Here is a 26,290-nt window from a genome sequence, read left to right on the forward strand (position 1 = left end):
TCTTCCATGGAGACTGCTGGGAACTGAATTAACTGGGTACCATCTCCAAGCCCCCCAATTTTAAACCTTGTCTGCACCTCACTGGCTGACCCTAAGGCTCTATTTGGAGGCGAGAAAGCTGAGGAAATAAGGCCCTTTGTGGAGAAGAGGACTCTATTGTTCTAGAGCTAGTGACTGTGGATTCCAGAGGATGTTTGGGGATGGATTTTTCTCTCTGTTAACTTTCTCTCCTCTTCTTGAGGGGGCGGGGGTGGGGAGTAGGGCCCTCCCAACAGCAACCTAAAGATAATTAAATCCCTGTCGTGTAAAGAAAAGATAGTGCTCAGAGTGCAGGGGCCTTCAGCCCAAGAAAGAGGTTTGAATTCGATGGTCGAAGCCACCGGCTGTTTTGCTTCTCTTTTTCAGCTTTAAAGCTCAGGGAGGCAGCCCCTTTCTAGATCCTGCACATCTCAAACCGTGGCAGACGTCAGCGGAGGCACTACCACTTCCTTCCTACTTTGCTTCACCTCCTTTCTTTCCAGAAAGAGGAAATGATGCGAGCCCACGTCGCAGGCCACGACCCCCAAGCCCCCACGTCTCGCTCTCGTTCCCCGCCCCCCAGCTGGGAGACCTGCCTCCACGGACAGACCTGTCCGCAAGGCAAGGCCTGGTTGGTTGGTCCCCTTGACGTCCTAGGAAGCCTTCAGACTGAAGCTGAGCAGGCCTCCAAAGTAGGAGACTTGAATTCCTGGCACTGTACGAATTCTCTTGACCTCGGGCACGTTGCTGTTCCTCCCTGGACCTCACGATGCCCTGCCTTCCATCAAATGGGAACAAGAACAGTCCTAGGTTTCCTCCTTTCCGTGGTGGTGGTGGAGGGGACAGCGAGAAGACCATAAGGAAAACTATTCCGAAGCCTGGCCGTGTCTCAACTCCCTTCGATTTCGAGCTGCTCGAAGGAGGTGCCCCCCCCACTCCTACAGCACCGGGACCCTTCCCGCGCTCGCTCCCCTGCTAGATCTGGCGGAGCGCGCCCACCCCCTTCCTGCGAGCTCAGGCCCCGCCTTGGGGGAGGAGCCGAAGGGCGGCGCGGAGGCTCGCGGCGCAGCAGAGCCGGTTTCTGTCGCCTCACCGGCAGCCGCGGCTCGGGGAAGGACGGACGGAGCCGTGGCCGGGAGCCGCCGGGGCAGGGCTCGGGAGAGCTGGTGAGTTCTTCAGCTGTGCCGCCTCCCTGCTGCACTCTGCTGCTTGACACGGCGGGGGATGAGGATGGCGGCGGAGGAGTGGTCCCGGCCTCCGACAGTCTGGCTGGGGGTGCGTGGGGTGCTTTGGCTGCGCGGGCGGCTTAAGTACTGGGGGTGGGGTGGGTGGCACTGAGAGCAGGTCCCGCGAAGGATGCGGGCTGGGGTGGGGGCGTTCTCTCGGGTCCTGCGCGCCAACGACGAGGCTGGCGCATTGGCAGGTTGTTGGCTGGGGTCGGCACGGCCAGGTCTTGTAGTGGTCAGGGGGGATTTCGGCTGCTTCTGGACTCACAAGTCGCCGTCTGCCGGGGAGCATAATGCCGGGAATCGGGAGCAACAGCCAGCACCAAACAGTCCTGGCGTCCAGCCTCCCCGCCCGTCATGCGGGCGCCGCCCCCTCGCGTGGCGGCTCTTGGTCCGCTCACGCAGCGGCGGGGCGCCGGGAGCGCTCCTGCCCGGGCGGGAAGGGTCCCCAGGGTAAGCGACCCCAGGTCCCACCCCGCCGCGAGATCCCAATGACAGCGCCTGCAGACCCTGGGGAGACCCCGCGCGTGGTTGTTCCTGCGGAGAGGGGCGCCCTGCCTTTCCGAAGGGCCGCCGTGCGCCGGCTGCCGAGTGCCCCGCGCCGCGAACGCTCCTATACCCGGGAGTCCCGCGCTTCGATTCCGGCGGGCGGAGCGCCCCCGAGCGCCTACAATGGGCAGAAACCCGTGCAGCCCGCTCCCAAGAGGGCGCTCAGGGGGGTCTCCCCAAGGTCAGCGGGAGCGCCCAGGCTGAGCTGCCCAGCTGCCCGGAGTGGAGAGCCGGGAGGGGGAGGCGCTCCCCGCCGCCTCTTTCTCTGATGCAGACTCCCTCCTTCCCTCTTCCTCCTCCCCCAATCCGGGCCCGGCTTCGCTGGAGATGCTGATGATGCAGCTCCCAGCCCCGGGCGGACAGCTGAGCCTTGGCGAGCTTTGAACCCGTCCCTCCCTGGGACCCGGTGCTCCTGGGCACCTCGGGCGCCGAGGGAGAGAGACGCGGCTGCACAAGCGCTTCTCAGAACCGAAAGCCGAGCTGCTTGCGCGCCCATGTGATTGGATTGTACATAATGGGCCCCTGTTCTCGCTGTCAGAAGCGCCCACCAGCTCCCCGCGGCCCCGGGCACCAGGTGCCGCCTCTGAATCGCCCTCTGTGGAGGACCCAGGGCCCTGAGGTACCAGGCGCCCTTTCCCGTAGGGCTCTCTGGGGAAGGGGCCTGTCGTTAGCCGCATCAGCCCGCGGGGATACTTCCCTTGTGCCCTGCCATTTCCTGCGGCTGGTGCAGCACCGGAGAAAATCCCTCGGTCGGGATGGGAGGCCTCCTCCTAGGCTTGTAATAGAGCTTCTTCCTAGCTATCTGCCCGAGGGCAAGGCACTTGGCCTCTCGGAGCCTCAGTTACCTCTATGAAATGGGGGATGGGCGAGAGGACTTATGGGAAGTGCTTGGTGCAGTGGAGCATGGCAGGATGAGTGTTCCTAGGTAAATGCCGGCGCCTTTCTTACTGGTTTTGAATGGGGCGTGTCTCTTAAGCAGGAGCAGAAGTGGAGTCCTGGTGGGTGGTTCTACCCAGGCCGGGGGAGTTTCCACATCTCCCTCCCTCATCTCTGTCATGAAGAGCCTGCTTGCAGGCAGCTGGTGGGCGCTGGTGAATCCTTTCAGCTGGCAGCCTGCTCACAGGGCCTTCCCACGCATATCCCCAGCCCCTTCTCTCCCCACCTACCACTAGGATGTTGGGGTCAAGATGTCAACCAGGAAACTCTGGATGTTCAACTTTGTACCTTACTGTCAATAGGAGTCTTCTCAGCAGTGTCCCCCACCCTGGAAGCTTCCTGACCTCTCTTCTCAGCCTCTGGAATGTCTTCCTACAGGAAGACCGCTTGATCTTTCCTACCCCTTTTTTGGTTTCCCCCACTGTGACATTCATGTGACTGCTCTGTGGCTTGTGCTTTGGGGCTCCTTACATCCTGGTACTCTCTGGATCTTCCCTGGCATGGAAGGACATGACAGGCAAGGCCAATGCGTGCTCAGACTGCATTCTCTCTGCTAATTGATGCTGAAGTGGAGGTTAAATTCTAATCTAGTTGTCTTTTTGGGAGCCTGAGCCACAGGACCAAGAGGTTGCTGACTCAGGAAGGTGGATTTTCCCCTGAGGCCGGAACCTTCCCGCGGGGCCCATTAAGACTCTTTGGAAAGTAGGGCCCCAGGTTCCTTTTAAAAGCTACTCCATCCCCAGAGTGTGCTTTTCTGACTACCAGAAACTGCAGCCAGCCTGGTTCTGCAGATCAAGAAGGCGCATACCTGGAGGAATGTGCTGTGCTCCGACCCTCAGGAACCCCACCCAACCTTGTCCCCCTCTCCCAACCTAACTGCTCCAACCCTCCAGTCCACCTGCACCCAGGATTTGGAGCATTTGGTGTATAGTAAGTCCCAACTGGCATTCTTCCAGCAGAGACCAGGATGACCTTCTTTATCTCAAGCACGTCTTAGAAACTTGACTTCGAGAAGTGCTTGGACAAGCCTGCCTCCTACAGAAAGCTACAAAGTATAGAATAAGAGACCAGACAGGTCTAGTACAAATTATAGCTCTATGCTTAAAAGCTCTGTGACCCTGGGTAAATTATCTACTCTCTCTGAGTCCTGGTTTTCTCATCCGTAAAATGGGAGTAACAGTAAAGCCAACGTCATGGGGCTGTGAGGATTCTGTGAGAACATAATGCACAGAAAGTGCTTAGTACAGCACCTGGTGTGGGCAGGAATGCAGGAAGTGATTCTCGTCACCATCACCACCATTTCCTCCCTCACAGTGGGCTCTCAAAGTCCTCACCTCCTCCTGTCTGGGGAAGTCAGACCTCTTCTTCCTCTAACTATCAGGACAGGGAAAGCTTCTCAGCCTGGGGGGACTGCCTCCTGAGAATTCAAATCCAGCATGGGCCTGTCCTCAGGAAGTCTGTGACCGAGCCTTTCTCATCTGGTGGCCATTTCCCAGGATTCATTAATTCATGTGACAGATGTTTACTGCATTCTAGACCTTGTGCTAAGCAAGGGATTTCGAGGTGAATAAGGCAGCTCTCAGTGCCATTCTCACTCTATGGGAGAGGCAGGCCCGGAAACAGATAGTGAGGCTACTGTCTCCAACAGATAGTGAGAGATAACAGTTCCGCCAGCAGGAAGAGAAGTGAGGAGTGGAGCGACAGATGAACAGGTGAGCTCAGGCCGGTCAACAGGTTTCATTCCTGACTGTGTCACCTTGTAGCTGGATGATGATGGACAAGACGCCTTACCTCTCAAGCCCATAAGCTGCCTAGCTAGGGTGATGATGCGAAGAGAAAAGTGAGACCATGTGGGTAAGAAACTCAGCTCAGGGCCTTCTCGATAATAATTTGTGCTCGCAAATGTTAGTTGCTGTTATTGTTAGTCTGTGATGACCAATAACAGGTGGGCAAAGTTTGCGGTGGGAACCTATTTGAGCCTTTCAGAGACAAATTTCTAGGGGGTGGATAATGCAGGGGAAGGTAGCCCGAGCAGAGAGAACAGCTTGTGCAAAGGCACAGAGGCTTAAAAGTGCTTGGTGTCTTTGAGAGCAGTGGGCAGGAGTTGGAGAACTGTCACCACAGGGTATGACGGAGGCAGAGGCAGCAAGCAAAGCCAGGGAGGTAGGCAGAGGCCATCCTGCCAAGGGGTCCTGAATGATTAAATACTCATTGACCTGAAGCAGGCACCCTGCAGAGGGTTGTCTGATTGTAGCACTGGAGAAAGTCTGGGATTGACTGCTGCCTGGGAAGAAGGGCTGGACTGTGCTCATTTGCCAGTACATTAACAGGAAGCACAAAGGTCTCCTCCTTATTCCTGAGATGCTTCCTGAGAGGAGATACTTCTGCACCTGTTTTTTTCTTCCTGGGACTCAGTTTCTCATTTGAAGGAAGGGGATGGGGATAGAGGAAGCGTCGTGATCTGGCTTCTTTATGGATCATGATATTGTACCAAGCGTTCTTCTGGGTGGTGGTTACTGTAAAGGTCTTCGCTTGCATTGCTATTATCATAGGGATAAAAACGGATGCATTTATCCCCATTGCACAGCTGGGGAAACTGAGGCATGGGGATGGAGTCATTTGCTAAAGAGCATGCAGCTTATATGTGGTAGGAACTCATGTCTGGGGTCTCCAAAGCTGCTATGTGCTGTCCTGTACCACCTCACTTATGCTCCTTGTGAATACCTAAAGCTGACTGTAGAATGTCTGGCTTTTTCACTGTATACCCTTGGATGCTAGGTAGTAAGCATCTTAGAGATGTGCCTGACTTGGGAAGGCCCTGTGTGCAGGCACGTGCAGAGGGGAGATGTTCTTGGAGGTCTCAGAGTTCAGGCAGCAATCTGCGGCCCGCCAGTGTCCCACAAACATGCCTTGACGCAGGCAGCTTGCAGCTTGATTGATATAGCAGGTGGTGGTTGAGCTCCATGGTGACCCCAGGAAGTAATGAGCCTTTTAGGATGGCTGGTCAGAGCATCACATGCCCACATACCCTACCTGTTTACAGAAGACAAAGGCTCAAATTTCTTTTTCTATGGGAGGCAGAGTTTAGTGCCTGGGTTCAAATCCTGGCTCTGCCTTCTACTGGCTTTTTGGCCTTGGATGATTTCTTCATTTCATTGAGCCTCAACTTCTTCATCTGGAAATACAGATCATATAATATAAATATAAATATAAATACAAATATAAATGGTCATTGAGAGTTGTCATAAGGATTTGTAATTACACATCAGATGCCTGGCCTCTAAGCTTTAGATAATACTGGTGTAATATCCACATTTTCTTCCATGGTACTTATCATAATTGTGATCATATGGTTATTTGTGGTCATTACTCCTTTAGTCTGTCTTACCTACTAGGCCAGTGGTTCGCAACCGGGGGCAGTTTGACTCCCCAAGGAGCATTCAACAATGTCTGCATACATTTTTGGTTGTCACAGCTGGGGAAGCATGCTATGGCATGTAGTGGGTAGAAGCCAGGAATGGTGCTAAATATCCTACAGTGCACAAGGCAGCCCCCACGACAAAGAATTATCCCATCGAAAATGTCAATAGCGTCATGGCTGATGAGGCTCAGACTGGACTATAAACTCCATAAGGTCAGTGACTGTGTCTAATTCATCCAGCTCCGTTTCCTCAGTTGCCCAGCATGGTCTCGGCACACAGGAGACAATCAATATGCATTAAAGAGATGAATGGGGACTTAGAAGACCTTATGTCCCCTGGAGTCCCAGAGGTTTGGCTTGTGGAACATTTTGAATGGGCAGAAGAGATTTAGATGAATCTGAATGATGATCAGCCAATTGGTAATTCAGGCCAAAGAAATTCAGACCAAGCGATTTTCTTTCCTGAGCAGATGCTTGGGGGCCTGAATGATCTGAATGGCGATGACTACTGAGTTTTGCTCGTGTAGGTCCAGGACCCACCTTTATCTGGACCAGCAGGCCGGGGAAGGGAAATATAGGTGCTGACAAGGAACGCCCTGTCAGCTGGGCCCTTGGGATTTGCCAAGCTGGAGCGCAGCTGCTGTCAGCTTCCTGTTTTTTCCCTTGCTGGTGGAATGAAGGAAACCCACTGAATGGCTATTTTCCACTGACATTTACAGCAATGTGATAGGCCTTGGATTAATGAGGTCAAGTTCCAGCGTGAAATCGGCCCAATAACTTGAAGCTTGGCCAACAGGAAGACATAGCTTGTTTTCTTTGGGTCATTCGATGCCTTTGGATGGCTTTGGCCAGGGGAGCAAGGGTCGCGACTCTGTACAAAAGAAGGGAATGTTTTATGTTCCAGAATTGTAGAGGCTGGAGTTGTTGTCTCCTGTATTAGGATGGTTTATTTTAATATGGACTTTGAAATAAATAACTTATTAAAGCAAAGCTTCACTGTGAGCCCCAGGCTGGCCGCTGAGCCTGGATCTAGGCTATTGAGAGGAATATTCTATTTTTCTGGGAGCTCTCTGGGAGTTTGAAGGGAAAGACTGGCCCCAAAGGGTGTTTGGACAGTTTAGAGGTGCATATTGGTTAGACCTTATTCTCTTGGAGCAAGGGATCTCAGGCCTATGCCTCAAACTTTCTCAAAAATCAGCTTGAGGTTCCTGTAGATGTCTAACCAATGTACTGTATACTTAAAAGTAATTTAAATAAATAAATTCATTTAAAAAAATGCAGAACCTGATTCAGTAGTTCTGGGGTTTGAGCACCTGCATTTCTAACAAGCTCCCAGTGGGAGACATTCTGTTGGTCTGCAAACTGCACTTTGAGTAGCAAGGGTCTGGGGAACCCCGAGTCTTCAGGTCAGGGATCCCTGATGTAACTCACTCCAGCACAAAAGCGAATTCAGGCTTTCGTGCCTGTTTGCAGCCATCTGCTCTGCTGGCTGGTTTGCAGAGTCACATATTTCCTGCACCCCTACTCTCTGTGCCTAGGCCTGGGACCAAATGTGAAAGGATGGCTGCTCTCAAGAAACAACTGAAACAGCCAGCACAAGGTATGGGGGAACTTCTAGTGCTTCCAGAAATGTGTGTCCAGGAACACTCTTCCTGGGTCACCTGGAGTTTGTTAAATATATGTAGATCCCTGGGCCCTAGCTCAGCTCACCTGGATGAGAACCAGCTAAGATGGGGCTCTGAGAATCTGTGTTTTTAAAAAGTGTGCCAAATGATTCTGATACACAGCCAGGCTGGTGGAGGGGTAGCTGGAAGGAAGAACTGGCAGCATGTGGAAGTTAATTGCTCGGCAAGACTAGTGTCAGGTTGTAGAGTCCTGTACTGCCTGATGGTACCTGGCTGAGGGAGGGGCTGAACCTTAGCCCATTCCACTTGCCAAGCTCTGCACCCTGCAGAATTGCATCTGCCTGGAAGACAAGGCACCTTTTTCTTAATATGAATGATAATTGTTAACATTTGGTACTCATTATGAGCCAAGCCCTGTCTATTTAACTCTTTTAGTCCTCCTGGCAATTCTAAGAGGTAGCATTACTGATTTTACTGCTAAAGAAAGTGAGGCACAGAGAAGTTCAATGACTTGCCCCAAGTCACACAGCCAGTAAGTGGCAGAGCAAGGATCTGAACTCGGACATGTGGCTTCAAAGCCCTTGCACTTAATCATTACGTTCTCTGGCTTTTCTTTGTATGGAAATGCTGTTGAGCTCCATAAGGCTGTCACTACTCTGAAGGAGAACCTATTTCTAGCTCTTCCCCAGAAGGGGGAAGGCTAGCAGTGACTTTGCTGGCTCTGGAGTCAGACCTGGGTTTGATTCCCACCACTACCACTTACTGCAACCTCGAGCAAGTTACTCGCTTAACTTCACTGAGCCTGAATTCACCACTGTGTAAAATAGGAATAATAATAGCATGTGATGATGGATTGATCATTTAAGCCTCCGCTTGGCAGGTAGAAGGTACTCGATACATCTCGACTATTATTAATACTTTAGTATCAGCCAAGTCAGCCCTTGTGAGTAATAGACGGCTTCAGAGCAAAGGGGATAGGTGAGCAGAGCCTGTGTCATCGATGTTCCCGGAGACTGGGGCAGTTGTTTTGCTTACCCAGGTGACTTGTGTCTATTGCTTACCTAGGCATCCCTAGCCTTTGCATCTTGGCAATGATTGGAGGCTCCAGTGTTCATGCCAGCCTGGTGAGGTCTCAGAATTTCTTGGCTCCCAGAATGGTTCAGAGTCTCAGTCAGAACTGGCTTCATTTCTTGTCATCCAAGAGGAAGTAAAAGGCACACATTCTCATACTTACTCTTTTCAGGGCTTTTAGCCTTTCTCGGTGACTATCACTGCCTCCAGGCCCCTTCTGGAACTCTGTAGTCATCATCAGCTTTCCCACAGACTGGGCAGAGATCACATGTTGCCTTATAGACATTGCCTATTGCTTGCTAAAGAAATAGGGATGATTTTCTTTAAATTTTCATTAGTTTTCTTCTTTTACAGATAAATTCCAGCTTTTGTTTTCTTATTGGTATATTTTATGCTTTTTAATTATAAAAGAATACAAATCCATTATTAAAATTTAAACTTCAGAAATGAGGAAAATGGAAAGTGAAATTTCTCCAACCATCACCCCTAGCCACACGTTCTTTTCCCAGAAGAAATTCCTGAATGTTTTATGTTTCTTTCCATAAATTTCTTATATATATACAAACCCATATTCATTTGCATGTTTATTCTTTTTTCTTTTTAACACATCTGTATATTACTCTTCTGAAAATTACTTTTTCCAGCTAATTTATCTTAGCACATGTCAAAACATAGAGATATACCTCAGTCTTTAAGGCTACGTGACAGTCCAGTAATTAAAATTTACTGTAATTTATTTCTAGTCCCTTGCTGACAGTTCAGATTGTTTTCAGCTTTTTCTACTACAAATGTATCATGTTGCAAATCCTTGCTTGTACAGCGTATATCTTTGTACACTGGCTGGTATGATTTTATCTATAAGGAAAATTTCCTTCAATTTGAGCTACGACAGACATGCCAAATTGTCCTCCCCAAGACCCCAACCTAATTTTTATTCCCTCAACAGCAACATGTGTGAATGCCTGTTTTATCATCCCACTCCAACACTGAGTATTAAGTAACTTTAATTTTTGCCAGTCTGATAGAATAAAATAGAATGTTTCTGAGTCAGGGTCCACAGTAATTCAAATTTTGACCCACTGGACTGTGCCTATATAAAGATTGTTAAATATTCAAGAACCACATTTTACCTGGCTTTATGCTTGGTACTAAAGACATAAAATTAAATTAAATTGGCTTCTGCTCTAAGGCTGAACCCTGTGTCCTGGAGGGAGCAGACACATGGACAGTAACAGAAAAATAGTGTGATCCATATGTGCTAGAGGAATTAATAAACTAAGCTAACTTTTGTTTGATAAATGCTATCTTCATGAGTAGAACAAATGAATTAATAAAATACATTATGATGGTGGGTGTGTGTGTGTCTTGAAATCCCCCAAAGAAAACGACTTGATTAGAAGCAAAGAAATCATGCAGCTTACCCCTAGTGGGAGCAGCAGAAGAGGTGGAAAGTTAGGAAGGGACAAATAATGTCGAATGGTTTCTGGTGGTTTCCATATTTAAGAAATGGGGTTTGTCTGAGAGAGGCTGTGCAGAAACCCAGCTGAGTTTGCAGCTGGCACTGCTCACTGATCACTCATACCTGGGCAAATTTGTGTGTTAGTCCAGAGAGAGTAAGAGGCCAAAGGGACAGAGGCTGGCTTTAAAAATCCACAACCTTGGAGCTCATAGAGGTTGGTGGTGTGTGGTATGAATATGCAGTTACCGCAGGGGTTACAAAGAGGTATGTTCCGAACAGTGCCTGTTGTAGACTGGATGCACCAAATGGGTGCTCAATGAATGAGTGAGCATCAAAGATGTCTCTGTCTTGTAAAGGGGCCTCCTACTCAAAAAGAATAGGTCCATTTAGAAAGGGGGGTGGGGGTGGCTCTATAGAGTAGTGGTTAGCACGTCTGCTTTGCACACAGAAGGTCCTGAGTTTGTGCCCCAGGTGGAGCCATGGACCATACCCTGGGTGCGCCAGATCCTGGGTACATGCCCCGAGCGTGTGGGAGGAATGTCCTACCTTCAGAGATCCAGTTCTTAAGGTAAAACGGCAACATCCATGGTTCAAGGGTGGAAGTGTATGTGTGTCGGGGGGAATTAAAGAGGGGAAAAAAATAAAAATAAAAAAATAGAAAGGGTTATGATCACCTGATCTACCCATTTGTGGCAAGATATGCCTTAGCTATACATTTTCTTTGGGCCACTTGTTCTGGATATCTTCATTCACTTAGGATGTCTTAAGAAAAACACAAGGCAAGGAGCACTTGGGAATATTTGAAACAGTGCTGTGGAATGAACCTAACCTTTGTTTTTATAACAAATCACCTAAGCAAGACATATAGAGCCAATTGCAAAGTATGCAGAGTTGAAAAGAGACTGTGTGAAGCCAGGGGCAATCCTAACCCATCTTCTCATGGAAGACAAAGCAGGGGCCAGGTGATCTGTGTCCTCTGTCTGGCTTTCGGTGTGACCCCTTCCTCCATCAGCCAGATCTATTTTGTCTGGTTTGATGCTAAAGCTCTGGTTCCAAGACAAGGACCATTCCCTATGACAGAACTAATGGAACGATCTCTGAATTTTCAGTCTCTTGGTCTCCCACCTTTCTGTCCACCCTCTCTTATTTTTTGAATACCTATCATGTGCTGGGTAGCTCTATGGCAGGATGTATAGGTGAGTAATATACATGCATTGTCTTTCAAGAGCGTCTAGTCCAATGGAAGAGGCAGATCTGAAACTGAAAATTACTACAGAGTGTTGAGTGCCATAATAGAGATGTGGTCACATGCTTTGGAGCTAGAGAGGGGGAAAGAAACCCATTTGGCACAGGGCGGATAAAAAACAATTCAGAGGGAATAAAAAGAGCATTGAGATACTGTGTAAATGAGACAAGGCATGTCAAGTGCTGAACACGGTGCCTGGAAAGCACTTAAGAGATGATAGATATGATTACTACAGCTCTCAAAGAACAAGGAGGAGAAATGGGTTTTGTAGCAGAGGAAACTAAACCTGGGTTCAAATCTTAGTTCTGCCACTTATTAATTGTGACATTGGATATGTCAAGATGAGCCATCATTTCCTAATCTATCTATTGGGGCTAAGGGTACCTGTTTTAAAAGGCTTATTGTGGGGATTAAAGTTAATTTATATGTAGTACCTGGCACATAGCAGATTCTCTGCAAATGGTGGATACCATTGCAGAGGTGTGAATCCATCAGACCTGTGCAGCACAGCTGGTAAATTGAGTGTTTAGTGGGTTTGGGACATTTGGATGGCCAGAGATAGAGTTACAATGTCGAGGCCAGACACTAGATGGCCTGAGCTATCAGGCTGAGGAGTTTGGGCTTGACTCTGTAGGCAACGGAGACGTATTAAATGCTTCCCTACAAGGGAAATACAGACTAAATTTCAGAATGAAAATTCCACCAGTGAGGTGGGTGGTGGGTTGGAAGGTAAGAGACGGAGGCAGAGAAACCACATTGGGAAATGCTGTATTCCACATTTCCATCTCAGCAACCACTCACAATCACGCACATTAGCCTAGTAAAAGCTCTGTCAAGTCCTATAATCAAGTATTGCCTAGAGAGGCAGATTAGGACAGCAGTTAAGAGCCTGGGCTTCAGTGTCAAGGCCAGGGTGGATTCGAATCTTAGCCCTGTTACTTACTGGCTGTGTGACCTTGACAATTACCCCACTGAGTTTTACTTTACCCTTCTGTAAAATAAGGATTAATAGTACCTTTCTCAAGGGCTTGTTGTGAGGATTAAATGAGATAGTGTAGATAAAGCACTGAGCTCTAAGAATGCAGTGAGTGTTCAATAAAAGTTGATGATGTAGAATTTTAAAACTTACATATTTGATAATGGACCCCTTTTTCCATGTAACATCTATTAACTTCCCCTGGAGCTACCAGTGTTCTATAAAAAACTTCTGCTTTAGACTTCCTGGAGAAGCAGCACCCCTTCCTGCTCCAAGAAATGGTAAGGAGAGCTACCAAGTTCTAACACAGTGGTTCTTGGATGCACATTAGACCCATCACAGGAGCTTTAAAAATTTTCATGTTCGGCTGTACCCCAGATCAATGAAACTAGAATTTTTCAAGGTGGGACCCAGGCATCAGTATTTTTAAAATTTTAATGATTTATTAAGGTAAAACAAATATAGAAAAGTACACAAACCCTAAACGAATGTATTTTTTGCAAACAGAGCATGCCCATGTAACCCATATCCTGGTCAAAACCCAGAATATTACCAGTACTCCAGAAGCCCCTCTTACATCACTTTCCAGTCACTCCCCCACCCAAAAACCACTATCCTGATTGATACGTAGATCAGTTTTGCCTGTTATTGAATTTAAAGAAATAGAATCATACAGTATGTATTTTGTGTGTGTTTTTGGCTTATTTTGGTTAACCTCATGAGAGTCCAATTGTATATTGCTCATTCTCATTGTTGTATGTTGTTCCCTTATGTGAATATACCATAATTCTTTTCTAGACTACTATTGGTGAGCATTTTGGATAGTTTGCACCTTGGGACTATTACAAATGGTGCTATTAACATTCTTGGAAATGCCTTTTGGTGAATGTATATAGAAATTTCTTTTGGGTATATTCCTAGGAATGAATTGCTGGGTTATAGGGCGTGCATATGTTCAGCTTTAGGAGATATTGCTGAGCAGTTTTTAAAGTGCTTGTATCAATTTATATTCCCAGTGTATAAGAATTCTTGCCAACAGTTGATATTTTCTGTCTTAATTTTTTTTTTTTTGGCCTTTTTGGTGGATATATAATAGTCTTGCTCTGTGATCTTTATATATGTTCTCAGCATCTCCAGGTGATTCCAAGTTTGAATTTCTAATATGTTTTGAAAAAGCAAAATATTTGTCAATGAAACTGGATAAAGAGATGTTATAATGGCTAGTGCCTCCCCATTGACTCCCTTTGATGTTAGTACCCAGAGATTTTTATAGAACTGATCTGCCTAATCAGCCAGTGGAGGATACTTTTGCCGTGGAGGTGTATCACACCTGACAGCCTGCCCCTCACCCTCATTCCTTTGTGCTTTATGTGGGGCAAATGACTATCAGGAGTGATCTGAGATCTGGAAAGAGGCCACAGCAGCAGAACTTTAGTCTCTTCTTCCTATTTAAGACCTCAGAGAGAAGGGAGGACATGACAAGTGTCCTATATAAAAGGGAATATATATACATATGCACTCACACACACATACATTACAGATACATACACACATATATACATATATATATGATGAGTGAGTAGATTGAAATAATATATATGTCCTATTACTAGTAGTTTATATAGATGTTGTCAGATGAAAAGAACTGGTATTTGCTCTCAGAGTTTAAGATTTTGTGTTGTATTTTCACTCCCCAAAGCTTGGCCCATTTCTTGCACTTGGAAAGTGCTTAAAAAATGGTCATTCAAGTCAGTATTAGAAGTGTGTAACTGTCCCTAGTGAAAAGCCCAACTCATATGGATGCAAAAGAAAGTGTTGGTGGAAATTTAGCTGATCTGATAAATAGTTTTGGTTTCTCTTCTTTGTAGTTTCTGTGCTGTGGATGATGTTTCCTATTTGTTTATTTATTACAAGCATATTTTCCTTCATACTCTCGCAAAGTTATAATAGCAGTGTTAAAATTCTTACCTGTTAACTCCAACATCTGGGTCCTCTTGGGGTAGATCTGTATTAATTGTCTTCTCTTGAGTTTGGGCCATATTTTCCTGTTTGTTTTTAAATTTTTTTCTAGTAATTTTGTATTACATCTTGAACATTGTGAATGAGACTTGATTTTCTTACATTCCTCAAAATAGTAATGATTTTTTTTTAAAAGGCAGTTAACTTGACCAAACTCAAACTGTAAACTCAGTTTCTCCTGAGTGGGCAATAGCTGAAATTTTTCTTCTGTTCTGTTATCCTCAGTAGGACCGCTTAGAATCTGCCTTGTATATGCATCGTTCAGAGAGATTTGGGCAGAATTTATATCCAGAATTTGGGCTACTGTTCTGTGACCCTTTTCTGGGATGTCTCTCCTTACTTTCCCACTGTAGTTTCCTGAGCTCGGTCCTTTAATTCCTCAAACACTAAGAGTGAAGGTTTCTATCCAAATCGTAGCCACAATGTACAACATTGACTTGGGCCTATCCTTGGATCGAAAGCTATAAAAACACAGAAGTCACCTACTGCCATTTCTTTCTTTCTCTCCTCCACTTCCTGTACGCTTGTTGTTGAACAAACCTAATGCCTTTCAATAGGTTCTCTCTCTCTCTCTCTCTCTCTCTCTTCTCTTCTCTTCTCTCTTGTTTGTGGAATTATATGTAAGAGAGTAGGTCTGCTAAGAGCTACTCTGCCATTACTAGAAGCAGAACCTTTCTGATCAATAGTTTTGTTCATTAACAAACCCTCAGAGCACCCCCCGCCTTTACTGCCTAGTACATAGGAGATGGCAACAAATATTTATTGACTAAACGACTGTGGCTTTAAATTAAAAATGGAAGTGAATTAGGGGAGAAAATTTCCAGAAGAAAATCCTGAAACTAGCTACTTGATAACATCAGGTATAAAATAGAGAGGCTATCCAGTAATTTGCTGGAGAAAATGTTGAGTGAATGGATTGAAATAATATCAGGACCCAGGTATCTGAGTATAGACCAAAGAGGTTAACGAAGTGAACCTGAGATTTCAACACAAGGAGATAAATTCGATTATGATAGTAATGGCATTTTCATAAGATTGAATCTATGGTTTCTGGAGGATTTACCATGTTTGATGGAAATAAAGCTGGTCAGAGGGGAAGCAGACGTATGCTTGGAGTTCTGTACACACAAGTGGGGCCAAGAGGAGAGAATCAAAGTGAAGGAGCTGGCTGGAGATCAAAGAGAGGTGGAACCAAAGAAATGTAAAGGCCGTTCTACTACAGCTTGCTTCTCCCTGTGCGGTGACCTGGCAGGTCACAAATCTAGTACTCAGAGACTTCAAAGACTGCATACTGGATGGGAACTTCATTTTCCAAATGCGGAGCACCTGGAAGCTTCCTGATTGATTCTACTGACAATTTCGTCACTCAGAGAGTAGAGGGGAGAGGACAGTTGGTGCTATGAATCTGGTTTGGGATCTGCTGCTGGGTGAAGTGGAAAATGAGAAAGTGCTCACCAAGGAAGGGAACACTGGTGACAGGGGGCTGAGCCTACAGGGGTTTGGAAGGCAGATTCTATGAAATTTAGGATGAGACACAGCTATTTCCTGCCTAAGCCTCCAAAGGTGAGGACAGCTCTAATAGTTAGGGAAGTTATAGCTTTAATCATTGTCCTTGCGCTGCATAGATTTCATTTATTCTCCTTCAAGGACTCCTCTTCTTGCTCTCAGTTGTGCCTCTGTGGGCCATCTTCCCTGTCTGGCATTTTTTCATTTATGTTCAAGCAGGGGAGATACTCAAAATACTTAACCATCAAGGCATAGGCCCAGACCAATTAGAAGACAGTCTAACCACCAACAACTGAAATATCAGCCCTACTTACAAGTTCCTTAACTTCTCTGAGTCTCAGCTTTCCCTTCTCTGAAATGGGGGCAGTACGTACATTGCAGAATTAGTGCAACAATTCCAGGACATGTTACATGTCAAGAGCTTGACACATGGAATATATACTGTGCACAGAAAACTGCCATTATTACCCCGCCTTCTTTATCTCTGGGTTCATTTCATTTACATATTTTATAGGTTCTATGATACTTATCTTTAGTTTCATTAAGCATTTGTTTTACTCAATACTGACTTCAGCAAGTGTTTGTGCTATTACAGATTGATCCATCTGGTGTCTTAGTCGAAATGTCCTCTTGTCTCCTTGATCATCAGAAGATTTTCTAAAATCTTCTAGGATTTCACGAGGAAGATCTTTTAAAGCGCTTATGGTTCTTTCAGAGTTTTTCCTAATTCCTTCTTCTCCTCCTTTCATGTATGTAGACTTTGGAATTAAGCAGACCTGGCTTCGAATCCCAGCTGCACCACTTACTGGCCGTGCGGTTCGTTCTCATCTATTCTCTGCACTGCTCTAGTTCCTCCTCCTCACTGCCCCTTCTTTCTTTATTAGTGTAGGACTTTATCCTTTGAGCCCAACTCTGTGCTTGTTATTGTCCTTGCTTCCTTAGAATTATCCTCTAAACCTCAGTGAACAATATGAAAAGCTTTTTAAAATTCCCACACCAGCTACTTCCTAATTGGCTAAGAACACCCCTGGCTAAAAGGGAAGAGATAGCTTGCTAGGGATATCTTTAGGGTTTCTGAAGTGAAGAGAGGTGTCTTATTAGGAAGCAGACCACAGTCCCCTTCCTCCTTTGTGTTGGTATGGCGTGGGGTCCAAGATGCTTAGAAAGGACAAGACAGTGATCTCTGGCTGATAGTAGTACCTTTTCCCTTACCCCTTCAAGAATTGACCCAATCCGGTTACCAGTAGATTACTTATCTTCCTACTCTTCAGGGACAAAGTTCGGAGAGGTGACAGTCAGCTGTAGGGCCTGCCATCCCTTGCTTGAATTGTCTTAGCATACTGCTTCCTAGAACCTAAATGTAGTCAGTTTAAGGGGATGGAGCATGGTTCTTCATTCTACTCCTTAGTGCAAATAATTGGAGAAATTCCTTTTAAAACCTAAGATAGTCTTGATTCTTATCTACTGTGGCGATTTTGTGTTATTTGGATGACATACTGGGATTTGAGGGGCCCTTGGTCTCAATCTGGTAACTTTCTAGATATTTGTGTTTGATACTAGAGGATTTTGAACAATGGGGTGAAGACAAGTATTGAAATCCAAGTGTGGGTAAGCATGACATAGAACAGAGTTGCACACTCAGTGTGCAGGCAGCTACTTCCCACTCCTTTATCTGTAGCTGGCATTACTAATCAATCAGAACGCTCATTTCTCCTGAATGAGCCTTGTAACCCCTGCCCGCACATGGCCTTGTAACCCCTGCCCGCACAGTGCTCCAAGTAGCCACTAACGACCTTAGAGGAAATGTTGGCCAAGGATATCAGGTTGAGAGAGGGAGACAGGCTTAGCTGATGTGAATGGCTGTCCCCTGTTTAATAAATGTAATCCGGGGGGCAATCTGTCGCCATAGATGGCCTCCTTTGGAAAATGATCCCTCCAGCTGCAAAGGGAATTCTGATCTCCCTGCAAGGGAGGGGGTGGACCACACTCCCCTAAGCCTGGAGAAACAGTATGTGTAATTTGACTCTTATTTCCCTGTGCTTAGCTATTACATAAGCTTCTTTAGGAGACTGGCTGCTTGGTTTAACACTGTGACTGTGACTGACTAATGTATTCATAGACATCATGTCAGCTTTTTGTGTGCCCCATCCTTGGCACCTTCATTCTGTCCCCTGCAGTCTCCCCGACACTGGCATTCTTACCTACAGCTTGTGGGTCTCTCAGTGGTTTCAGGTCCACTGGGAGAAGCTCAGCGTGGAAGACGGGTGTGTTCATGGGTTTTCTTTCACCTGTTCAAGCTGTGGTTTCCTTTGAAATTTTCTTGGAGCTGAGCCTGAGAAAGCTATCTCACCTTCGCAGGCAGAAGAAATCTAAAACATCATCAATCAGTATCTACTTGGAATAGTCCTTACAGGCTGCCTAGCCCGATGATTAGGGCTGAGCTGCAAATGTGCATGATAGAATGCATGCTCCTAATGGTCTGTCTGCCAGGCCAGAGTTGGGGCCCAGTGGGCCACTCTTACCTACAGTCCTATGTAGACTTTTTCTCTCAGCAGCCTCACGAGTGGCCATGGAGTTCCTGGTGATGGGGACCCCAGCATCGTGCCATGGCTGGGCTTTGTTGAATTGTCAACATTAGACAGTTTTTCCTCATGCCAGACTGATCCTATGACTTCATTTTGCCTGTCCATGATCCCAAATCTGCCCTCTCGAGACTCAGAACAAAACGAATTCTTTCACTCATGGCTTTTGTTATTTAAGGCCTGGTACTATGCTCCCAAGATGGCCCAACCAGTTCAGACAGAGGTCAGCTGGGCTATTTTCCCAGCGTTGGACATGGCTCTTTTCCTGACAGAGCTCAAGGTGCATTAGTTGCCTTGATCACTCTTTGTTCTTGTGTAACTTGTAGTCTTTGAGTCCTGCGGCCCTCCCCTGACACTTCCCACCCAAGTCTTGCTAAATTGGGTCATAGTAAATGGCCTTGAGAGGACAGTGACAAGTTAGGGCCAACCACAGGGCCACCACTCAGAAGTTCCAAGAAAGAAGCACTGCTGAGAGAGGTGGAGTTAAGGGGCAGACTCTTGGGGACCTGCATTCCACGACAGATTTAAAACCAGGATGTCCTGTCTAGGGTGATTGTGCCCAGAGTCTAGAAGGTTCATTTCATCAGGGATAGAACAGTCAATTCAAAAAATCCCGTGAGAACGGGTAGAGGGAGACAAGGCTAATTTCTAATTTAGATATTTGGAGCACCAGAGGCCCTAGAAGTCTCTTTGCTTATGAATAAAGCATCTTTATACTGGGTTGGGGAGGGATGATGCTATTATTCAAAGAAGTGTATTGTGGGAGGGTGGGGGTGTGCATCCTTTAGGAGAGAAAGTGGGTCCCAAGTGAGATCATGGAGGAGGGGAAGCCGGTGCTATGTTTTGTTTTCCTGTTTTCCTTTTCCCCTTGTGCTCAATGCTACAGGAAGCACAGGGAGAAAACACTCACGGCCTTCCTCCAGGCTGCTGCCAATATTGTGTGGAGAAGAATAGCTGGAGAATAAGAAAAAAATATCTTAACGTTTTCTTTTAACAGTGTGAACTTTGAGACACTGTCTGACTCATGTTTTAAAGGCTCTTCAATTTGAATTCACCTTCCTTTGTGTTGTTTTTCTCAAGGCACTAGGCTCAAGTCCAAAGATGTGTCAACCAGCTGCTCCCCTGGGACTGTGGAGTCGCAAGGCCTGGGCCCTCTTCTCCTGTCTCAGGAGGCAGGGACCTGGTTTTGGCCTTCTTACCTTCCTCAAGGTTGGTCCTCAACTTGGGCCAGAAGGGCCCTAAGTGGCCACTGTAGGGGGAAAGTAGAGATATCTGGTAGCATCCCCCAGAAAGAGGGCATTCATCTTGCTTTAGCCAACAGTTCCTTCTGGGGTGCCCATTCCTGCATCCCTAAAAGCTGCATTGCTGTTAGGGGGCTTTTGGCTACAAGTAACAAAATGCAATCCAACTGGTTTAAGTAATAAAGGGGATTTTGTTGGCTTGGATAGCTGCAGTCCAGAGGACCCTAAATTAAAGGACCCTGTTTCCTTTCTCTGACTGCCAAGTATTGGCTTTATCCAAAGGCTGGCTTCCTGAATGGCTGGCGGCAAGAAGGCTTCCAGCAGCAACTGGGGTTAATGCTTCCAGGTCACAGGCAGTGAGAAGGAAGAGCTTCTGATTGGGCCAACATAAGTCACGTGCCTATCCTCAACCAATCACTGAGGCTGGACTTAGCCTATTGCTGACAGGCTCTGGCCAACCAGGGCCCAGCACAGAGTGATGATGGAAGAACTACAAGGACCACCATCAAACTGTCTTTCAGTGGACCCGTGCCTTTCTTCTTCTTCTTCTTTTTTTTTTGTGGGGCGGTTCCTCAGAGGTATATTCATTCCCCAAACACTTTTAATAATCTTCTTTTCGTTTTGGAGGGAGGAGGGGTTCTACATTCAGCCTATCCCCCCTCTACCAGCTCCCAAACCCAGCACCCTCCTTGCTCCTTCTTCTAAAGGCTCAGCCTTCTGGATCACGGCCCCTGCTTCCTGAGATGTACACTGACTCAGTTTCTCCTCTCAGAGGCAGCAAGGGTTAATGGAGGTAGCAAGAGGAATTAAGTTCAGACTATGTCAGACAGCAACAGGGTCTGAATAAAGGCTCACCGCAACAGCCTTTCCCTGCCTCACCGAGTGTCAAGTGCCTCAGCCTCAGATTTCCTCCTGCCCACAATCAGGCTCTTTTGTTTCATCCATATAGACTTCACATAGCCATTTGTTGGAAAAATTAAGTATTCGCCCTATTTCTCCTTGCTTCTGATTTCTCTTCTCATATCATACACGCTTCCTGGATAACCTACCACCTCCCCAACCTGGCCTCTGCAGACCCTCCCACACCCGCCTTGTCAGCCCTGTTCATTGACTTGTGGCCTCACATGCCCAGTTCTCTGCAGGATGGTCCATTGTGATGTTCCCACCACACTCTGGGCTCCATGTCTCCATGGAGTTGGTTTTCCTCCAAATGAGGTCTTCTTTGGGGATCCCCTTTAAGTATTGATGATGCTATTGCTCTCCTGACTCCTGGCAGTTTGGGTTGTGTCCCCATCACCATCCAGGGCTATCTCTGGAGACAAGACAGGTGTGCACAAGTTTTAGGAGGGGGCCAGTCTGCAGCCCATTGGAGCCAGGACTTCTGTGGGCTGCCCCAGCACCCAGGCCAGCACCCTGTCTTGGGGCCTGCCCAGCTGCCGTGCTAGCAGCAGGGTGGCAATTCTTTAATTAGACCAAGCAGGGTTTTCTCGGCCGGGGGTGGGAGGAGGTGTGTGGGTCTATTGGGGGAAACTAGGTCACCTGAAAACCAGTAGTCAAGAGGGAGCTGTCCTGGAGCCCCAGCTCTAGGGAACCCAGAAGGGCGAGGCAGGAGGGGCTGGCAGGGATAGCAAAGTCAGAGAAAATGTGCTCTGGCCCCTTTTATTGGCCCTTGGGAGGCATTGTCCTCACCTTTCTCCAGGGGGCTGGGCAACTGCCCTTAATTTCTTCACTGCAGCAAACTGCCCAAGCCAGGAGGGCATTGCAGTGAGTGCCATCTGTCTTCCTGGGGCTTGCCACTGTGGGGCCCAGGGAGGGAGCACTGCATTGTGAGTTAGGCCCAAGGTTCAAGGTATTGCTCAGGCTCTGCATCTTTGGAGCATGCCACCCACTCCTTTGTGCCTCTGTTTTGCCATCCATCCAATGGGTCTATTTGACCCTGCTGTATTCCTAACCCTTAGCACAATCCTAGCATGTGGTAGATGCCCAATAACTATTTGTCAGATGAAATAATGAGCTCATACAAGTGCTTCTCTTATAAGATTGTCATCCATGAGGATCAGTGGCCAGGTAGGTTTCCCAAATGTCCGTCACTTACGATTTTTGCCAACACTAAATACCATCATCATTTAATTTTTTCTTTTCTAGCTAGCTTTCCACCTTACTAGCTTTCCACTAGCCGATTTATTCAAAAAGGAAAATTTATATCATTGCCATAAATAAACAGTAACTGTGATAACAAATCCACAGAAAAACAACAATGATATTAAATTCTACCCTGGATGCAATCGATTGCTCTAGGCCATGAGCCTAAGGCCTGCTTTCTCTTTGTTTGCAAGGGGAGTTTGGCATGGTTATAATGATTATAACATTGGCATGGTTAGTACTAAACTGACACTTTCTCTTGGAGAAAATCTGATTAAAAAAGAAACAAAAAGCATATACTTGCTCTCTCTGTCCATGCTACTTTAAGCTTTGTCCTGTACTTTTGAAAATTCCTTTGGAGTTGATTCTCTGTCTACATTTAGGGAAACACTTAGGGAAACACTTGGCTGAGATGAGATGATGGCTGGGGAAATTCTCGGAAAGGGATTAAGAGCTTTAACAGTGTAAGTCACTGGTATGATTATTCTTATCTTCAGTCTTAACATGTTTTTGGTGCCTCCCACTTAGCAGGTGATTGGTAAATACTCAATAATGAAGAAATAAGTAACTGTCTCTTAACGCTGAGAGAGATCTTATAGAATGGTTAGGTCAATCTGATATAGTGGACATTTTATTGTTTGTGATGGTGGAGAGTTTGCTACCTCCTGAGACAGCCGCTGGACTGTAAACACCTTGTTGGACAGCTTGTCGGACAGCTCTGGAGGCTGGTGTCTGTTCCTTGAGTGCATACACCTGCTCCCCTGTACCTGGGTCTTGTTCAGCACTGGGGAGACTCACAGACTATCTTCTCTTTTTTGTGCAGATTGGATCTCTGGATGTTTTCGGATTGCTGTCTCATTCTGCCTCAGACAGGACTTTCAGACTCAAATGACCGTAGGAGCTAGCATGTGATGTTAATGAGTGAAGGAGGTCAGGTGGGAGCAATGGCAGGTAGAGGGACTATGGCAAATTAGAGGGTATGTGCCCCACATGAAGGGGACAGTCCCACTCTGCATCTGCTGATGATTGCCATGGAAGCCCAGCATGGCCAGGTACTGAGGTGTTCTAAGAAAAGCTGAAAACCTGACTAGGGATATAAAAATCTCTAAGTTTTAAATGTTAGCAATGAATTACAATGTTATAAAACATGGTGTGGACTTTCTGGCCAGGTCTGGCCCACAGCCACAGTTGTTCACCACTACCCGCCAAGACTTCTGCTTCTTTGGGCTGGGCAGCCCTGTCCTCTTCAAGCCATGTTCGTGTATGTTGAGTTCCAGAATTCCTCTCCATGCCTTTGAACATCGGCAAGCTCCCTCTCAGGCTGTGTCTGTTCCTGTTACCTGGTGAACTCCTACTCAATCTTTGGGATTATCAGTTGTCCTCTACTCTGGGCAGCCTTTCCTGTTAACCCCAGGTAGATTGTTTCTTCCATTTTTTTTTTTTTTTTTTTTTTAGCTGTGTGATATTGGGTAAGTTTCTTAATCTCCCTGTGCCGCAGTTTCCTTATCTGTGAAATGGGCATGATAATAGTACCTACCTCTTTAGCTTGTCAGGAGGATTAAATGAATTTATAGACAGACAGACAGGGACTTCCTGGAAGGCAGAGTTGGTCTTTGATCTATTTCCGAGTCAGGGCTTGTCACAGAGCAGGTGTCCATTAGATGTTTGATCACTGGAGTAAGGGGATAAAGTAAACGTATATCCCACTAGCTCCCATTATGAGGTCTGACCATCACGATGATAGAGAACAGCTCAAGCGTTTCTTATAAAACTAAACATGTAATTATTGTACAAGCCAATGGTTGTACTCTTGGGCATCTACTCTAGAGAAATGAAAACTTTATGTTTACACAAAAACCTGTACATGAGTGTAATAGCCCCAAACTGGAAACAACCCAGGTGTTCTTCACTGGGTAAACAGTTAAGCAAATGGGCATGCTCATGAAATGGGATACTACTCAGCAACAAAAATGGAATGAACTATTGATATAGGCAACGACTTGGATGAATCTTAAGAGGATCATGCAGAGTGAAAAAAACCAATCCCCAAAGGTTACTTACTGTCTGATTCTATTTATATAACATTTTGAAGTGACAACATTCTAGAGATGGGTGATTGCCAAGGGCAAAGATAGTAGTGCTTTGGGAGAGTGGTTTTAGGGATCCTTGTGTGTTGGAACTGTTTGTATCTTGACTGTGGTGGTAGATACACAAACCTACCCATGTAATGAAATTGCATAAAACCACACACTCTCACACACACACACACACACACACACACACACGCACACACACCCACACACACACACCCCTACATGAGTAGATGTCAAACTGGGGAAATCTAAATAAGACTGAGAGATTGCGTCAATGTCAGGTTCCAGGTTGTAATATTACACTATGGTAACATTTGCAAAATGTTACCACTGGGATAAATTAGGTAAAAGGTACATGACATCTCTCTGTTACTTGTTACAACTGCATGTGAATCTACAATGAGCTTAAAATAAAAAGTTTAATTAATTAATTAAAAATCATTTTAAGATATTCAAAAGAAGAGACTATAAAACAAAAGGCAACCAAAGTCAGTTAGCTGCTTCCTGCTGAACCTTGCCACAGGTCCACTGAGATCCCAGGACCTTTGTCCTGGCAGCATTGCCAAGCCAGCCCCATCCGCATTCTGCCTGTCTACCCAGAGCTGGGAGAGACCTGAAGTACATTCTGACCCAACCCAAGCACTCAAGGGTCCAGGCTAAGTAAGGCTGAACCCTGACCTTCACTTTCTTGAAGACAAGCAGCCCAGGGATGAGAATGCAGCAGGGAACCCAGGAGATAGCAATCACTTCCTGAAGCCCAGGGCTGTCCTGATCCCCTTTGTGACAGTGGGCGTTTGCACATCATACAGATGGAGACCTGTGCCTGTCTTTCTCCATTGTCCCACAACCCCTAATTCTCCACAAGCCTTGCCTATGAGTTCCCAGATATGCTGAGTCTACATGTCTGCTTTTCTTTTTCCAGGCTTGTTTTTCTTTGCTATTAGATGTATAACATTTTTTGGTCAGGTCTTTTTATTCCATGAACTTGCTATAAATTCTGGGAGATGAATACATTTTATAGGTGGGAAAACAAGTTGTTCCAAGACCCTCTGCTTCTGAGAGCCCATGGGGTCTATGCTGACATGAAGATGCATAAAACCAGTGGGCTTCAGATTCTGAAATTTACCTCATGTTGTCCAGGAATCAATGAGAGCAAGAGGTGACTTTTAAAAATTTTTTTGAAGATCAGCCATGGAGGAACACTTCAACTAAGATTTTCCAGGTCCCTGTAGTTCGTCAATTATCAAACTTTTTGGTTTTAGGACTCTTCTTTTAAAGAATCTCAAAGAGCTTTTGTTTCTGCGGATTATATCTGTCAATATTTAGCATATTATAAATTAGTTGTGAGAAATTAAAAATGTGGAATTAATTCCTGTAAATTGACAATAAATCTCTTATATATTGCAACAGTATAACAATTATAACAATATAAGTCCCTTATGCATTATAACAATATAACCACAATAAAGTACTGGTAATTATATGATGTATGATATGATGGAAGTATTAGCTAACACTACAGTAATAATCATATAGCAATATCTAAGTGCATTAAACCAACACCTTAAACTTACACAATGTTACAGGTCAATTATATCTCAATAAAAAAAGAGAAAAGAAAAAACCAATAAATAGAAAAAACATGGGGCGGGGTGACATAGTCATATCAGAGTTTCGAGACTGACAAGCATGTCCTCCTGTGCCTCCCTCTCCGCCACAGGCCCCACCATGAGGCCCCAGCCCCGCCGGAGCCCGCGCGCTCCCCGGGCCCTGGGCGCACCGTGCTAGCCCCCAGCCGGGGTGTGGAGAGGCGCGGTGGCCATGGCCAGCCACGTGGACCTGCTGACGGAGCTGCAGCTGCTGGAGAAGGTGCCCACGCTGGAGCGGCTGCGGGCCGCCCAGAAGCGCCGGGCTCAGCAGTTGAAGAAGTGGGCCCAGTATGAGCAGGACCTGCAGCACCGCAAGCGCAAGCACGAGCGGAAGCGCAGCACTGGCGGCCGGAGAAAGAAGGTGGCCTTCGAGGCCAGTGTGGCCCTGCTGGAGGCCTCCCTGAGGAATGACGCCGAGGAAGGTAGGCCACCTTGATCCCTGCGGGCTGGTGGCCCCCTGGCCTGAGTGCCTCCGGTTCTGGGTTTGGCCTCCAGGTTCTATGCAGTGGAGGTGCGGGCTGGGGGCCTCTG

At 46.5% G+C, this 26,290-nt stretch overlaps 1 protein-coding gene across 1 annotated transcript in view; it reads left to right on the forward strand.

Moving 5' to 3' along the window:
* Nucleotides 1–1,044: 1,044 nt before the first annotated feature.
* Nucleotides 1,045–26,290, forward strand: part of PPP1R16B (protein phosphatase 1 regulatory subunit 16B) — an 89,338-nt gene continuing 64,092 nt past the window's right edge. Inside the window, exons 1-2 of the mRNA XM_039864331.1 lie at nt 1,045–1,184; nt 25,831–26,181. Of these exons, the coding sequence (XP_039720265.1) occupies nt 25,932–26,181 (250 nt within the window). The 5' untranslated portion in view covers nt 1,045–1,184; nt 25,831–25,931. The remainder of the gene's footprint in view (nt 1,185–25,830; nt 26,182–26,290) is intronic.

Source organism: Pteropus medius, unplaced genomic scaffold (assembly GCF_902729225.1).
Source record: "Pteropus medius unplaced genomic scaffold, Ma_sr-lr_union100, whole genome shotgun sequence".
Classification (NCBI taxonomy): domain Eukaryota; kingdom Metazoa; phylum Chordata; class Mammalia; order Chiroptera; family Pteropodidae; genus Pteropus; species Pteropus medius.